At 34.6% G+C, this 18,809-nt stretch overlaps 1 protein-coding gene across 1 annotated transcript in view; it reads left to right on the top strand.

The window, feature by feature from the left end:
- Window positions 1-18,809, top strand: part of EML1 (EMAP like 1) — a 1,110,860-nt gene that overhangs the window by 1,036,090 nt on the left and 55,961 nt on the right. The window contains exon 19 of the mRNA XM_044073595.1: window positions 16,485-16,573. Coding sequence (XP_043929530.1) covers window positions 16,485-16,573 — 89 coding nt within the window. The remainder of the gene's footprint in view (window positions 1-16,484; window positions 16,574-18,809) is intronic.

The raw sequence follows: 18,809 nt of genomic DNA on the forward strand, positions 1-18,809 counted from the left end.
ACTTGGCAACTTGGTCCTCTTTTGTCAGCAGTGTCCTTTGATTCTGCAGATATTTGTTGCAATATAATTGCCATTTTCTCCTTTTATTTACAAAATTGCTCCAAGAAAAAATAAATGATTTTATCAGTTAATGGATCCAAAGATAGTATAGCACAATAAGTGCTGCTTATATGAGACTGTGTGTAACATAATTCTGTATTTTGGTAATCAGCAAATTAAAATGTAAGCTGGCATTCCAATGCCTCTTATTTGTTTATCTCTGAGTTTAGCCTTAATAGAAAATATTTTTCCATCAAACTTATCTGCTTTCAAACAACATTCTGACAATGGGAGAGACCATTTTAAGTTGACATAAAACAAGCATGTCAGATTTCTCATCTCCTTCAAATTGGCTTATTAATTTTGAAGAGAGAATAATGTAGGTCTGCACATTTTAGATGTCTTGTAGATTATTTCATTCACAATATGAAAGGTAAAGTCTGGGTTTTAAACTAATCATCTCAATAGGAATATGAAAACTGTAGACAGTGATATAAAATTATTTCATTGTGGTCTTCGTACATTTCAGCGGAATAGGAAGAGTCTGGAGCATACCTTAATCTTTTTTTTTTTTTTTTTTTTTTAACTAGTTAGGTGAGCTGGCCTTCTGACCATTTTCAGCCATAGCCTGGGCTCATTAAAGTAGTACAAGGATCTATAAAGATGGTGAGTTATTTACAATGTAACAAACTGATAGTGGTTTTCACAAGTGAAGATTACAGTGCTTGGAATGTATATGAAATGTTAACAATAATAAGACAAGATGTTTCACATTCAAAGCAGCAGGAGTCTAATCACTTAAAGCAACAATTATATTCTCAATTTTTGTATTATGTTTTTAGTCTCTTCCCACATATCCTTAGCTACTATAACAGAAGCTTTTTTAATCCATACTCCTAAATACTTTATCTTATGTCCCCATAAATGAGTATTGCTGAAAAAATTCATGTGTGGGTATATAATTTATGGCTGTAGCCTTTGTTTTATATTCATTAATTTTATATCCCAAAATGTTCTACAACATTAAGATGTCCTTTTCTGGATGTATCAGGTAAAAAAAATAGCATCTGCAAATAAAGCCAACTTTTCTTGATTATCATGCCAATTCTATTCTTGTATTTCTGGGTACCTTATTTTCTTTGCCAATTGCTCTAAATATAAAGCAAATAAAAAATGGGGGATAGAGGACCACCCTGCCTGGTTCTTCTATTCAGACACAACTTATCTAAGAGGAACCCTCTCACTTTTAATTCCTGCCTCCAATCCTTCACGTATCATCATAATTAACGTTATTATTTTATCAGGGGAATGCAAATGCTTCCAGTACCATACTCTCATAATCCCGGCTTACTCTGTCGAATCATTTCTCTGCATCCAGTCAAAACAAAAGCAAAGGTATTTTCTTACATTCTGTTTCCCTCTGGATCATCATTAATATTGTCAATGTTTGCCTCCCCACCACAAAACCAAACTTGATCCATAGCTATCAATTTTGACAACACCTGAGAACAAATGAGATTTAAGGGACAGAAAGAAGGAATTCAGCGATTTTTTTTTTTTTTTTTTTTTTTTTTTTTTGACTGATGATAGCAAAAATATATTGATTTTACATTTATTTACCAGGATAGTCCAACTGGATACATGTCCATTTTCAGTGGCGGCCCGGGGAGAAAAGCTCCACTAAGACAAGCTTACATAGATTACACAGAAGTTAGCAAACAATTAAGTGATTAAATACAATGGGTTAGTAGTATTCCATAGTAGGGACTCACAATTGTCATGGACAGACAATTAAAAGTAAGAGACATCAGATTGGAAGCAGAGCTTGGTGATGTAGTTACAAGTTATGACAGCTGCAGAATATGCTATTAGTTTATAACTTAATCCGGGTTGGTACATGGGCATAGCCAATTTACTTTGAGATACTGTTTGAGGATTTTTTTGAAGAAACTTTTGGAGGATTGTAGGGTTATATAGTTTGGCAACAAATTCCAGGTTTTGCCAATGAAGGTGGCGAACAGGGATTCACCAGCAGAGTTATCTTTGTGGGTTTGGACCAGTAGTTTATCAGCTGAACATGGGGATCTTAGATTGCTATATGGCTTAATAATATTTTTAAGTGAGGGGTTAACCTCAGAGTGATTTTTATTTATATATATATATATATATATATATATATATATATATATATATATATGTTTTATATATATATATATATATATATGTGTGTGTGTGTGTGATATATATTGTAAATATGAAATGTTCTCCGCATCAGTAATTTGGCAGAGGTTTTATGCCAGATGCCCTTCCTGACGCAACCCTACCCATTTATCCGGGCTTGGACCGGCACAAAGAAATTCACTGGCTTGTGCAGTGGTGATGGACAGGTTGACAGATGAGATTAGACAGGAGGCCCCGTGGACTATTATGATTGCAGATGACATTGTGATATGTAGTGAAAGTAGGGACCTGGTTGAGGAGACCCTGGAGAGGTGGAGATATGCTTTAGAGAGGAGAGGAATGAAGGTCAGCAGGGCTAAAACAGAATATGTGTGTAAATGAGAGGGAGGGTAGAGGAATGGTGAGAATGCAGGGAGTAGAGTTGGTAAAGGTGGATGAGTTTATGTACTTGGGATCAACAGTTCTGAGTAATGGTGAGTGTGGAAGAGAGGTGAAGAAGAGAGTACAGGCAGGGTAGAATGGGTGGAGAAGAGTGTCAGGAGTGATTTGTGACAGACGGGTACCAGTAAGAGTAAAAGGGAAGGTCTACAAGAGGGTAGTGAGACCAGCTATGTTATATGGGTTGGAGACGGTAGCATTGGCGAAAAGGCAGGAGTCAGAGCTGGATGTGGCAGAGTTAAAGATGTTAAGATTTGCACTGGGTGTGACTAGGATAGACAGGATTAGGAATCAGTATATTAGAGGGTCAGCTCAGGTTGGACAGTTTGGAGACAAAGCAAGAGAGGCGAGATTGCATTGCTTTGGACATGTGCTGAGGAGGGATGCCGGGTATATTGGGAAAAGGATGCTAAGGATGGAGCTGCCAGGTAAGAGGAAAAGAGGAAGGCCTAAGATAAGGTTTATGGATGTGGTGAGAGAGGACCTGCAGGCGGTTGGTGTGAAAGAGCATGATGCAGAGGGCAGGAAGAAATGGAAACAGATTATCTGCTGTGGCGACCTCTAACGGCAACAGCCGAAAGAAGATGATGATGTGATGTATTGTATTTAAATGGAAAATGTTAAAGTTGTGTGTTTTCTTTTCTGTTAGTATATATGAGTATGAGTCTTAATTAATAATTTAATAAAGGTTTTAAAAAAAGTATATGTGCAGAGTATATTTTCAATAGCATACATGCTTGTCTATATAGAGTATATACATGATACAAGGAGCATGCAATTGATCATTATACTATAATATCCCAACTGGATTGAATTTGAGTGGTGAAGTTAGGATGCTTGAGTTAATAATATATAGACCATCATTCTCCAACCTTGAGCACTTGTCCTGGACACATGAGGGTGTTTGTGTGTTATTAGTTCATCGTTTTAATGTAGGTTTCAGCTATAATACTATAGAACTTTGCTGTAGTAGGTTTTGCTTAAACTGGTACCCTGTTTCTTTGGCCCAATAATGTAACACCATGCATTTGTGTAAAAGGTAGTGTGCATACAAACAGATGTTAGTCTCATTTTGGTTGCTCAGTAATGACGTAACTCTGAACTATCTTTTGTGTATGTGCGTTTTTTTTTTTTACTTTTATTATATTTTATAAAAATAAACCTGTACAAATCTATATAATTAGAAACATAAAGTTATTACTATTTGCAAAGGTCTATAACAAGATACAATAAAATAAAACAAACCATTAATACTTATCTAGTTAGATTACGTAATTTGAACTAAGACCTATATTGATGTGTAACATTAGATGTTTTCATTTTTATGGTTGACAGTTCTTGTTTACAAACATTTTTAGCCAAAAATATAAATTCATTAAAACATAGAGTAGTTTTACATTTCCATTTTTTTTTTTGTAACTGCTTTTCTTGCTGTGGCTAAGATAGACCAAAGAAGAGGCACCTGTAGTTTAGGGATAATATCTGGAATTGGAGCATTAAACAAGATCAATGAATTAGTTAATTTATCCAGCCACAATGCTTGAGTAAAATTTCTAAATTCAGTCGAGAATGATGCAACCATTTTACACTCTAATGTCATATGAAGCCAATCTGCATCAGGATCTTCATTACATCTACAATTATTTTTTTTTCAGTTTTATACATTAATTCAATTTTATGAGGAGTTAAAAAGTTCCGAGTATAGATCTTACAGTAAAGAGAAGATGTATTTTATCCCCCAGACTTAACTTTTATCAGTGTCAGAGAAATCAAACTTATTGATTTTAGAAGGGTAATTTCAAAAAGATGGATCTGAAGAAATGAACTCCAGTCTTAAAATTCTATACATTACTGACAAGTAAGATTTGTCACTACTTGGATTACTATTGATTTTAAAGAAAAACTCAAAGATCTTAAGGATATGTTTTGCTTGAAAATCCATAGAGATTTTAATTTTATCCCTTGTATATTTTTACAACTTTGTATATTTAACCAGTTTATCTCTAAACAATATTTAGTAAGTACATGGTCTGAAGTATATACTTTATTCCCATTTAAAAATTGATGCCATAAAATTAAATCTGTATCATCAAGTTCTGGCATTTTATGGGTATTAAATGTCTCTAAACTGTTAGTATTGGGTATAGGGAATAATAAAAACAGTAAATCCTTAACTATATAATTACAATTTATAAAACAGTGTGACTAATGTAGTCTGTAAATGGATAAGAAATGGGATGTTTCCTAAAATTCATATACACAAAATATTCAAACACCAGTAAAATTTATCGCAAATTGCGAATGGGAACCCATAACATATTTTTAATCAAAAATCTTTCATAGATAGATTTCCAATTAGACTGATATAAAGAGTTCAGCCGTAAGGAAATTATATTAAGAATAGTAGATTTGGCATATAATTCAAAATTTTGAAACCTATACCACACTCTTGCCAACTTTTAATATGCCAACCAAATGATATTCTTCATTTATTAGGGAACCATAGAAAATTAGTAAGAAGAGGGTTTGGCTTTTTTTTTTTTTTTTTTTGAAGTGGGGGGGAACTGCACAAAAAATATTTTTTTTTTCGCAAAATTACCATTTTTATCAAAGTGAGTCAGTCTTCCATTGTGAAAAAGCATTTATTCCAGTTATCAATTAACTTGGTAACTATATTTTGTTGTAGTTTAAAATCAAATCTTTACAGAAGACCTAATAATAACCCCAAGGTAATTAATTTGTGAATTATTCCAATTAAATATTTTAAACTTATTTAAATATTTGGGTTTTTTGTTTTGCAGTTATTAAACTTTAAAACTGAAACTTTTTCAAAATAATCTATAGAGATAATCATATGTTCCACTGAGGATTCAATGTTGCCACTAGTTATCAAAAATATCTGCGAATAGCTGAGTTTTACAAGTATAATTACTATCTATTGAAAATACATTAATTTTATTAGCTCTAATGTAGTTGGCAAAAGGTTCAGTAGCTAAAGCAAATAACTGAGGGACAAGGGATATCTCTGTTTAGTGCCTTTTAAGGTTTTGAGGAGCTGATGGAAAAGGAACAATTTTAACAAAAGAGAATGTTACTGTAAAGGTTTGTTATAAGGTTTATAAATTCCATGGAAAAATTATATTCTTTAAGTACTTTAATCAAGCAAGGCCAACTGATAGAATCAAAAGTCTTATATAAATCTAAACTTATTATTGCTAATTTTTTTGTCTTTATTAGCTGTATCAGTTAAAGTATTAAGTCTAATTATATTATCTTGAATCTTTCTATGCAAAATAAAACCAGTCTGATCATCATTTATTAATCTTGGCATAATGAGATTTAATCTTTTTGCAAAGATAGACATAATCATTTTGTAGTCTACATTTGGCAATGATATGGGTCTGTAAGAAGAACAAAATTGATAATCTTTATCTTGTTTAAGGATGGGAAATACATGAAACTAAAGCCAGGAAGGGAGAATATTTAACTTGTTCAAACACTTTTAATAAAATATATTATCTGGAATTAATTTATATAACTTTGCAATTGTACCTTCTAGACCTGGGGCTTTGTTTGCTTTAAGCTTATTGATTTGATAATTAATTCTTTAAAAGAAAATGATTCATCAATTCTGATTTTTGCCCTTTAGTTAATCTATACTATATTGTATATTATCTTTCAAAAATCTATCAACTATATTACTATTCTTAAAAGTTATTCTTTTATTAATATATTCTCATAATAGTTTCCAAAATATTCTAAAATATTTTAAATCAGTTACTACTTTAATTTTATCGCATTGTTTAAACATTATTTCTGCAATATGACTTCTATTTATTTTTTTCTTAGATCTAATAGATAATTTGCACAAACTTTTTGGATTTATTAAATATGACCATAGTTTCAGTTTTTCCAGATCTATTGAGATTATATTGTGAAGTATCACAAGATATTTCTGATTATATTTAATTCAGAGTTTGCCGCCTTATCATTAGGATTTAAATTTAGCTTTAATTTATCTATATTAGATTGCAAAGTCTTTAATTCTTTATCCCACTCCCTTTTTTACATAGATACCAATGTTTTATTCTTCCATACAGATACTTTTTTAATGCATCCCACAAAATAACCTTGGTCACTTCACCATTATTATTAAAATCAATAAATTGATTTATTTCCTTCAAAAAACACCCATAAGCAGAACTTTTTTGACAATGGATCAAATTATTAAGCTTCAGAGTAATAGTAATAGCATTATGGTCAGATAAGGGACATGACATTATCAACACTTCTTCAATTTTAACATTTAAACCACTTGAAGTTAAAACTTTAGTATTAGTTTGAGTGCTAAATCTATATGAGTAATGTGTATAGTTGAGATTTTGCTCACTTTAAATCATATATATCGCGCATATTTAAATCAGTAACAAAATGTTCTAAATGTTTAGCAACTGAGGACAATCTGCATTTTCTACCATTCATAGTATCCTTAGTATACAAAATACAGTTAAAATCTCCTGCAGTTATCAATTTACCTCTTACATATAAGGTTATAATGTCTAAAAGCTTCTTAGAAACTTTAGCTCCAATTCCAGGTATCCAATAGGTATTCACAAAAGTGTAATGTTTATATATTTCTACTACCACTAACCCCAACATACCATTTTTATCAGAAGTATTTACTACCTTAGGCATAGGTAACAGCTTTCTCCAAAGTATCAGAGTGGCCTGTTCATTTTGATTTAAAATGAGAGCCCACCAGAATTTCATAATCTTTCAACAACAATCTCTCCACATATTCAGTTAATAAATGTTTCCTGTAAGAAGATTGTGGGCTTTATGTAAATTTATTTATTTAAACTACTCCTTTTCAAACGTCTACTAAGTCCATTCATGTTTAATGAGAGGCAATTATAAAAAGACATACAATTAAAAATTAAGACTGGTAGAGAATGGTTTAGTATAAAGAATAAAAACACAAATACTGAAGATTTTTGTTATGGGCAAGTAAAAATGAGACTGAAATCGAAAATTCAAACTTAAAAACATTCAACACCCTCATCATGAAATAAAAAAGTCCTGGTTTGATGATAAAATCATACAAACCACTCAGACCAATTCCACTAACAACAAACTAAATGGATGCCACTACTTCCTGATTTTAACACAGTGTCATTAGAGAATGAATACCCTCAGCATTTAACACTAATATCGTTAATAGTATCTAATTAGACATATTAATATTAGAATCAATAATCATATAAAGTAATATGTTATCTCCAAATCTATAAAGCTAGTAACCAGAGTCCACATTCAATGTCTAACAAAATCTTAACTGATAATACCACAAAATATTTATACTATGAAAATATATATATCCTATCTATTTCTAAAAAAAATATGTACATCTTAAACTCCCCACCAATCTTAAAACATACTGTATACTTTTCATCTCAACCAACTATTATAACAATAATAAACAGACTTTTTAAACAACACCTCAACAGACAAACACTAATACAATATTTTATTTATATATCTATATCTATATATATATCTATATCTATATATATATATATATATATATATATATATAGAGAGAGAGAGAGAGAGCTACAATTGGGTATAACTGTAATTAAACCAAATAACAACAGAGACACATATACAAAAGTCTTTAATCTATAATTATTTAGCTTTGTATATTTAAGTAACTGGCTCCCAGATATACTGATGAGACATCTTATGGTGATATAGCCAGCTCAATGTGTATTAGAAACTCTGGACTTAAGGTTTAGCTAGAAGGGTGTAAACACTAAGATTAATGCCAACTCTTCTTTGAGGGAGTGTGGATTTGGGTTCCAGCCACATCTTGAACACTGTATAGCAATAATTAGATACCAAGCTGTCTTAAAATTGTGTACTGGTTCATTAGTAGCAGTAGATGTTGTGTACTGGTTCATTAGTAGCAGTAGATTTAGAGCAGCTGCATTAATCACACAAATTAGTGTAATTTGATATACACTTTAATTCATGCTCCTAATTTATTCTATTACCAAGCTATGGCTCAGTAATAACACAGCTTCCCTAGCTGCAGTATAATATCCTTGCTTCCACATACAGGCTATTTCAGAACCTGGTTAAGTTCTAGAAGCTTAAAGGAAAAAAACAATACTTATATAGTACATGATAATCCAAGAGACATTCCGAGCTGAAATCACCAGTAACTGCAGATAGATTTTTTAATCATTCTGACCAGAAGGCCAAGATATATTTTTGTAATCATTCTGACCAGAAGGCCAGTGAGACAGTGACGCATTATGTTGCTGAACTGAAAAATGTAAATTTGGTACAAGCTTGCATGAAACACTGGGGGGAAAATAGACATTAGTCATGTTTGTAGTGAAGCCTAGCAAAGAAGACTGATTTCTGAACTGAGTTCAGTATTTCTAAAAACATGTGAAATTGCACTTTATGGAAGCAGAAGCTCATCATAAAAAAGTCGGCTGTTGACATAATAGCACATCTCTTGCTGTGTTGAACCATTGCCCCATATGCTTACTAAAACAAGACTTGTTAACATACACAGATGTTAGTCTGGTCTAACCTGCTTAATAAAATAACCTGTAGCTGAACCCTGTCTCATGTGGATGCATACACGCTATTTCTTCTTGATTGCAATACATACTCTCTATTTGGTTTAATATCCCTTGCTAGCTTTGTCAGGGGACTCCCTGGTAGGGTTTCTGACTTGGCATTTGTTCCTGGAATTTCTTTAAATTTGCTGAAGTCCACTTTGCTCCCAACTCAAAAGACGGAACTGAATACTCTTCACTGTTAAGACATTCCTATTCATGAACTGGCCAGGAAGACATTGTTTTAGCAATCAGAACAGGAATGCAGGGAGGGTCCAGGCTTTGGCCCTGCTGTACCACTTGATTGTGCAATGGTAATGAGAGGTATAGATCCATATATACACCTGAAATTATAGATGATGTAGCGAACTGTGAGACCTCAGTAGCTCCAAAGCCAGCTCCTCCTTTGAGTCCTTCTCTTGATATTATATCTTTCTGTGTGCTGTGGAGTGATGCATTATCCTGACCAGTCTAAATCATCATCATCTCTACTACTCAGGAGATGGGACTGCACATAAGCCAGCTGGATAGCGATATTAGACACCAAAGTAAATACTTTGAGGTGACATTAACCTTGGCTTTGAGCCATAGACCAAAACATCACTCCTATAGATATTCATATATTGGGAAAAGTGAATGGAGTAGGACGTTCCACGATTCCCAGCTTTGGTCTTGTCCTGGAGCTGAGGATAAAGCAGTCTTACTGGTTAGCGTCTACTGGAATGTAGTGGTCTTCCTATCCTGCTTTTTCCAATGCCAATGAGGAGATGAGGCTCTAGCAGCTCTTTCAGTGACAAGGTAGACTGAGTGATGCCTTTTGACTGTGACATCTAATTCCATGCATCACTGCAAAATGCTTTGAAGAATGTTCAAGTCTCATCCATATTGCCCCATATTTGCTCAGAAAAATGTATATTCAGTCTATTAAGATCCCAGAAGTGCAAAAACTATGAAAGTACAACACAAGGAAGTGATTTTAGTTGAGGAGAACAACTGGATCCACAACAGAGCCTTCCTCCTTATTTATAGCTTCTGCTTGTACTGGACCTTGGAGTTACAGAGCTGATTGAAGATACTTGAAAGCTTTCAACAGGTTGCACTTAATCTGCTAAGTGATACAGTTTTGTGGCCCCTCAAATGTCTAAATTGCAGGCAGTTTTGCTTGCAGTGCAAGCACTGTATAACTTTGGCCTAAGTTACTCAATGACTGTGGTGTATGATTTTGATATATGTGCTTGTCACAATCAAATGGAAAGTATGTTTGCGGCACAACATTGGCTCATTAAAGGGTTTTGCATCTTCACCCTCTCTTTAAGGCAATTTCCCTCTGCATGAGATATGAATTTCATGATAACATGCTTGCCTATACTCTATTCAAAATGTATGGTTCATCTTCTCTGAAAATTAATTCTTGGAAAATCCTTCTCTGTGGCCATCACTTCTACTCACAGGATCTCAAAAAAGGTGCTTATTTGCAAAGGACCCTATCTGGCTTTCACGACTTTCCTTCAGGACTAGCCCATGTTTTCTTAAATTATTGCAAATTGTTCTTAAAGTAGTTACTTTCTTTGTCTGATTTATTGTCAGGGAACAGATTCCAGGACAGACTGCATTCTTCACACCTGGGACATGTGCTCAGGTTCAGAAGCTCAGGATTACTGTACAGCTTTACTATACATTATTTTCTCCATTGTTTCAAGTAGAAGGCTGCATGTTGTTAACCAAACCATTTCCAAGTGCATTCATAACAGCAGTATCTTTTGCAATCAAGTAGTAGACAGCTCACTGTAAATTCTGCTCTCAAAGACCAGTCGATCGAAGACTCTGTTGCTGCTTCATGGGCTTCTTCAAAAATGTCTTCACTAAGGATATTTGTGCCATGTCCGGTTAATCACCAGTTTCTCTTCACTAAACACAATTGCTTGGACCATGATTACATGAATAAGGCCTTCATTGGCATTTCTGTCCTAACAAAGTCTGCCTTTAAGGCCTTTGCTTTTGGCTACAACCTCTAGGGGGACTTAAATTGTATTGATTTGGATGGTTTGCAACAGTTGCATGCCACAGAAGGCCTAAGGTCTACAAATGCAGATATTAACAGAAGTATGCTGACCCTATCAGTTGATCTGTTGACACGTCTTTTGCTTTGCGTGCATTTTGCCGTTTTTTCTTCCCACCATGCCTGACGCTCTCTTCATTTGACATTAGGAATGGAATTTTCTGTAAATCAGGAAAATATATAAGTTTATATTTGAGTGATTTTGTTGTCCTATCTTTCAGGTTATGCAGATCAGACTAGGGATCATGGGAGCTGAATGATTCCCCCCCTCAAGTCAGGCACGTAGCATCATGACATATGTCAGCCATGGGTGAATGAAGAAATCATAAACTTGTGTGACTTGCAAAGATGAAGTGTTAACGTTTAGCAGCTGCAGGTCTCGCAAGTCAGCTGTTAGTGAGCACATATCTTTAAATCTGTTTTTTATGTACAAATTTGTTTTGTTGACAGCCTTTGTATGGCTGTCACAATCTTTTCCAGACCCCTGTATTTATATATTCATGTATAGATACATTTGATAACAAGGTAAGCTGTTTCTATTTTGTCTAGTTTCCTGCTTCTTCATCTAAAATGCATTTATTTTAACATATGCATCTATTTTAAGAGTAGCTTTAAAGTGAAGTGCAGTTGGCAATTTTTCACTAGCTTTGATAATGCTATTTTGGGATTAGAATGGTGCAATTCTTATTGTCAAAACCATAGACTATCTAGTACTCTGGCATTAGTGTATATAAAGTAAAGTATATGCATTAATTTATTGACTATTTATTTTTGGAAAATAGATTATTTTATTTATATAATATATGTATATATATATATATATATATATATATGTACACAAAAAAAAATCATATTTTAATGCTGGACTTTTTTTAATTTTATGTCCATTAATTTGTTAGGAATGAAAACTATTAGTGTATATACCTATTTTCTGCTATTAAAAAATAATAATAAATAAAAAAAATAAAATGAGATCTTTCAGAAAGAACTTCCTTTTTCCAGAAGCAGAAAAGGAAGATTACCTCTGGAAAGTAGACAGCTGTTCCTCTTGGAAACATCTGCATTTTTTATGGTTACATCTGAGGCTCTAGAATTCAGTTTTCTTCATGAATCCGTGACAGCTGTTCATGAACCAGTGAGGTACTGGAAGCGATGACTCAAAGTTATAAATGGAATAGACAGATGACAATGGGGACTCCATTCTGGCATTTAGATTTAGTATTCCTTGGTCTAGAACTTGGTTATAGACCCCCTTGTGCACTTTTCTTTTGCCATTTCCCTATTCTGCCTTAGAATCTAATCTGACAACATAAGAAATGCCCCTTCTATTGGTCTAGAACTTGGTTATAGACCCCCTTGTGTATTTTTCTTTTGCCATTTCCCTATTATGCCTTAGAATCTAATCTGACAACATAAGAAATGCCCCTTCTATTGGTCTAGAACTTGGTTATAGACCCCCTTGTGTATTTTTCTTTTGCCATTTCCCTATTATGCCTTAGAATCTAATCTGACAACATAAGAAATGCCCCTTCTATTGGTCTAGAACTTGGTTATAGACCCCCTTGTGTATTTTTCTTTTGCCATTTCCCTATTATGCCTTAGAATCTAATCTGACAACATAAGAAATATCCCTTCTGCTCCAGTCTAAAAACTGCTAAAACTTTACACATAGTTTCTGAATCTGCAGTGCTGGCGAGATTTGATATATCCTAAACTATTACTCCAGTCCTCTTTAATGATTGGAAGAGACGGTGAGATTTGATATATCATAAACTATTACTCCAGTCCTCTTTAATGATTGGAAGAGACGGTGAGATTTGATATATCATAAACTATTACTCCAGTCCTCTTTAATGATTGGAAGAGACGGTGAGATTTGATATATCCTAAACTATTACTCCAGTCCTCTTTAATGATTGGAAGAGACGGACACAGCTGTTTATCAGCTTAATCAATTTTGTGAAACACTTCTAGCAGCCATAAAAGGACTGCACCTTTTCTCCCACTGTAAGTCAAAGTTAACTCAAAAACATGTTGCTGTTAAGGTTCAGTTTTCTGTAGTCTTAATTTTATATATATTAATAGAGAAGGAAATGGTGACTCATTGAGATGCAGCTTGTAGATTTCTGAGATAAATTTTTACTTAGCCCCAGCTGCTATTTGAAGTGCTTAATCTTCCTGCACTCCACAGTCTGAACACTGCTTCCAGGACCAGGCAAGGCTTTGGCTGAGCTGTGTTATATGGCTTGATATGCTGAGATCTTTGTGATGCTTCACTTTTCTTCCTGTTTAGATTATATAGGTTGTTGGCATTCATTCAAAAACTTCAGACCAGACAGAAACAGCTGCAAAGGTTTGGGTATGCAGGTACCTGATATAACAACAGTATTTGAGGGTATGATGTCCTCTGTTGACTTTTGTTTCTCTTTGGGTCTGTTGTCTTTCAGACAGTTATTTATGAAATGAGTGGGCAGTCTGAGAAAACATACTTTAATACAAAATTGACTAACTTGTTCCAAGCTTGTGTAAATTCTGAGCTGACTGCATTAAGTAAGAGTGTGCACTGAATGAGGGGCATGGGTCCTTAACCTCCATATAACCCTAATGTGTATTAACATGTACTGTAACCATGTCTCCTTATTGCCTTTTGGTATTCTGTTATCTTGAGGGAACTGTGAAATAATTAGAAGGTAAGACAACTCATAGCCTTTGTGGACATAGGTTCGTAGATTGGTAAAACCTGCACTTTGTGTCTGTAGGGTAAATGCCATTAACCATTATGCCAACCTCACACCCCCCGATCCAGGTCTTCTACTTTCAGGCCAGCCATATGCATCTTAGAAAGCTGATATCTAGTAGTTATCTTCCTTTGCTCTCTAGAGCAATGCTACAACAGAAGAGGAAGGTTTGCTCCATGTCCTGCCTCCAGAACATAGGAGTTTGCATTGGGTAGTTTCCTCATTATCTGATAATGCTTCTGCCGTGGTTAGGCCACACTGTCCTATGCAATGGTGATGAAACAATTCAGCAATTTCTGCCTTTAGCAAATATTCACAAACTTATGATAATTAGCAACTCTTCTTTCAGAAAACTGGCTTGGTAATTCCATGTACTCAGATGTAGGTTCAAAGCACTGAACCAGCCTAACACATCTCTCTTGCAACAGATCTTATTTAAGTGGCATTGTTAAAATTCCGTCATCTTCCACTTTTTCACAAAGAGGCGAATGTGGTCTAGATATTACTTGAGGTTTAAGTAAGCTGTCCATTTCTATTTAATTCACTGCTTCTACATAACTTTGCATGTCTTCCCTTCTCCCCATCCTTACTGTTGCTACATGATGTTCACAATTAAACATCCTATGCAAGGTTTCACTTATGTACTACATAATAGTTTTCTATATCATTCTTTTTCATGCCTAATGTTAGGTTTTTATTGTCATTTAATATGTTGCTCTTTGCATTATTGAAATTAATCCGCACTTATAATTCTTGTATTTTTTTTTGAAACACCACTGAAAACTGGTAATAGTGTTACATCTTCTGTATCAGCAAATACAGTCCATAAAAATCAAAAGGCACCTGACTTTGACTACCTCAGGTGCTTGGATTTCTTTTTTAATACTGTTATATCAGTAGTGCAACATGAGTGTTGCAGTTCTAAAGTGTCTGTGCAGATGAAACATTAAGCTGATGATGCTTCTTCCTGTTGGTGACCACGTATCTGTAAAAGATCCCATGGTATTTATTGAAAAGAATAGAATTTCCTCAGCATCCTAGCCAAATATTCCAGTATTGGTATGAGTGTTGGTCTTCTCTACCCCCTCACAGAGGTACAACTGAACATGGGTTAATCTGACTGAGGACAGTTCAGCAATGATAAACTCACTGATTGCTGTTTTGCATAAGAAGTCACTGTCAGTGTGATTTCGACGTCTGTGTCAGCACGGATTCTTTTCTTTTATGAGAATTTTCCATTTCATCATGTTTGTCTGACCATATAATGGTATCTTTTAAGTGTAGGTAGTATGGGAGCTTGCTCCGCATATAGGAGTTCAGTGGGCCTACCTTCTAGCATAAATGCCTACCTTTATTTTTTCATTTTGAGTTTAGTTTCTGATATGTTGAAAGAGGAAAGTTGAGTCCTTATCGCACTGGAACTCGGTGATACCGAACTGAAATGAATGCCACCTCATGTCTCCCCTGAAAATAGGCCATAAGCTAAATTAAAATTGACTAAAAAAAAAAAGGCAGCCTTCCAAAGAATTCTTTACCCTGAAATAAGAACCCAAACACTGCCATCTGGTGGGTAAGAACTTATGAAAAATTTCTCTAGGCTGAGTTGGTATTGATGATGCATTTTATAACGGGTATGAAAGTAACATTTTTTCTAGCTCAATTAATAATAAAAATTTTTTTTTTTCATCATGGCACGATTTAAAATTACAATTTCCTTACTCCCTAAATGGTCTTGAGTGGTTAATTTGACAAAGTTGATTCATATGTGCTGTTTTTGGTCCTGTGATAATGCATTGTATCTCACAATAACCATGGAACTGTATTAATTGTAAAGCTGTCTAAATACTTGCATTAAAATCAATAGTACCAGAATATGCAGTCTTATTCAGTAAATACTGTAGAAAACATGATAGCTAAATAGAAATGCAGTTGATATTAATTTTGATAGTCGCCTTTGCAGTTGATACTAAATTATTCAATTGACCTTAAAGCTTGTGAAAGCATTTGCTCTTCAGTGATGTCAAAATTCTATTCTTTTGTCAGTCACAATGCTCTGCATGTTATCAGAGTGCATTTTATTCAAAAAATGTTATTGTAAGATACACTAATACAAAGATTTATTACTAGCTACATATGGATCCTATCATTTTATACTGGCATATGCCAATTTATTCACTAACAGATTCTTCAAGCAAGTTATATATTTCTTTTTTGTTAACTTAAATTCTGTTGTGGTAGATGTTGAAACTTGGATGTAATCCATTAGAAACTGCCCCTCTGTGTTAGTATGAACTGCGTAAAACTGTGTTAACTCTTCCTTTACTTGACTCTGGGTCATGGATGAAAATCTGTATTTTAGTCCAACTTCATGCTTGCTTTTTTACCTTTTTCTATCAGATGGTTTGTCTTAGACACAGAAACAAAGGACTTGGTGACGGTCCACACAGATGGAAATGAACAGTTATCAGTTATGCGCTACTCACCAGGTAGGAAAATATTAATATGCTGTTCATGCATTACAGTAAATGTGGTAAAAGTAGAATCTGTCAAGTTATTCTTTCATAAGTTGCAAATTATAATTTCCACAACATTAGACTAAATAAAAAAAAAAATCCATTCTTCTTCAAGCAACATTGGTTGCAATGGAATCCTTAAAAATATACAATATGTTTTTTGAGATCACATGTTTCATATTGTTGTTAAATACAGCTTAAAACTTTTTCCTGGATATTTGAACATCTGGGATTTGCCCCGTTTCTTACCCAAATATTTAAGCCAGATTTATAAACAAGTAAATGTGATGCATTGTTACCAGGACAGTCTTGTTTCATATCCATGTACATGGTTGTGCAAGTACAATTTGTATGTAGTGTGTTCTGCCAATCCTTAATTTTGACTGTGGACATAATTTTTGAGTGATAGAGTAGTACAATAAGCACACCATTTGTGAAAGATGCGACTGTTCATAAAACTTAATTATCTTCAATTTTTCTTGATGCACTTTTCATTCTAGCATACATTTTAAGGAGAATAATCCAGAAATGGTACCTGATATGTTCTAATCTTCTTAACCACAAAATAAGGTGAAGTGAAAGAGGGGTATGATTGGATGTTACACAGGGAATTCTCAAACAGCCAAGGAATAGATGTCTTAAGACATGGCTAGTTTTCATTTCTCATTTGTCATACATTTACCTTTTATCATTTAGGGACAGTTTGGAGTTTTCACTGTTTCCCTTACCATGGTCTGTTTTACTTGCGGTAGTTTTCTGTATATGTTTTTGTCACCTGAGCATCTTCATTCACAGTCCCCAGTACTTTCTACACAAGCATTATTTCTCTTTGCTTCAGCAGCCTGCCCAGCACAGGTTATTCTCAAACTGTTAAGTTTCACTGCTGATCACTGATCATTTTACAGATTGTTTTGAATGTTTTGTCCTATATGTCATTCATAATTGTCATCACTAGCAATTAAATAAATTATTACTCTAGGCATATTGTGCTGTGGTAGTGATGTCGCCTCACAGCAAGACGTTGTCGCGTTCGATTCTCAGCTAGAGCATCTTCTGTGTGGAGGCATGCGTGAATGGGCGTGCCTTCATTGAAGGTAGTGCATCTCAGGGCTGGTAACTCTGCACGTAAAAATCCACTACCAAACATTAGCGGACCGGAGTTCCGCTGTGGCGACCCCTAACCGGGATAAGCCGAAAGACACAACATTACTCTAGGCATATCTGATTAACCCACCTATTGATGCAGTATACTCGAGCTTGAAGACACTGAATTATAAATTGTTATAAAACTAGCTGTTATGAAATTGAAAAGTGAAATTAGCATCATGTTACTTGTATAAAGTTAATTAACACAACAAAATGACAATGACAATTTGATTTACCTTTTAGTTCAGGCTTAGGGATTATAGGTGAGTAGCCAGTTTTGTGCATTATGTGATATTTATATGTCTTATATTCCCAACAAGTTGTTTCCTTTCCGGTACATGCTGTATTTCGTGTTGTTGCCTAGATGGATCATGGATCAGCTCTAGAATGGTGTAGTTGTAGAGCCTGGGTTTGACTGTTGTAGTTATGAAGGCTGTTTAAGTATTAAAAATATAGCAGTTTGTTTGGTCTCTCATTTTTTTCGTAAGGTATGTTGGTGGAAATGAGCAGGATTGTGGGAAGACTTGTGAGTTGTGGTGCTGTGCACCTCTTTATTGTAGTGTGTGCCACTGTTTTAGTTTACTTTGTCACTGTGCTGTGTTGGAGGGAATATTTATTTGAAGCTTCATTGCTATAAATGAGGATACAAGGAGTTGGCAGTGATGTTCTTGTAATATGAGATCACTCAAAGTGCAACCTTCCATTCTATGAACATTTGTTAAACAATCACTGTGAGAGTACACGGAGCTTTCAGTTTTTGTCCAGTCTGTTTTAGGAAACATTACCTCTGCTTAGTCATTTGGTTTACCTACTCCTCTAACCATACCTCAGAATAACTCCACTGAAGGTTGGAGATGGCGAGGAGATCAAGGCAACCCTGTGTTTTAGGAGAGTTTCCTATCTTTATTCCCACCTTTGCCCTAGCAACACCCTGTAGGGGCTTGCAATGGGCACACCAAACTGACATTGGCATGGCATGCCATCCCACTCACCCTCAGCACTTCCCTGTGGAATCCTTGGCCTCCACCAGGGACATCTGTTTGTGTTGTGTGACCTTTGCATG

Source organism: Protopterus annectens, chromosome 6.part0 (genome assembly GCF_019279795.1).
Source record: "Protopterus annectens isolate FY-2018-M chromosome 6.part0, PAN1.0, whole genome shotgun sequence".
In the NCBI taxonomy this organism is placed as follows: domain Eukaryota; kingdom Metazoa; phylum Chordata; order Ceratodontiformes; family Protopteridae; genus Protopterus; species Protopterus annectens.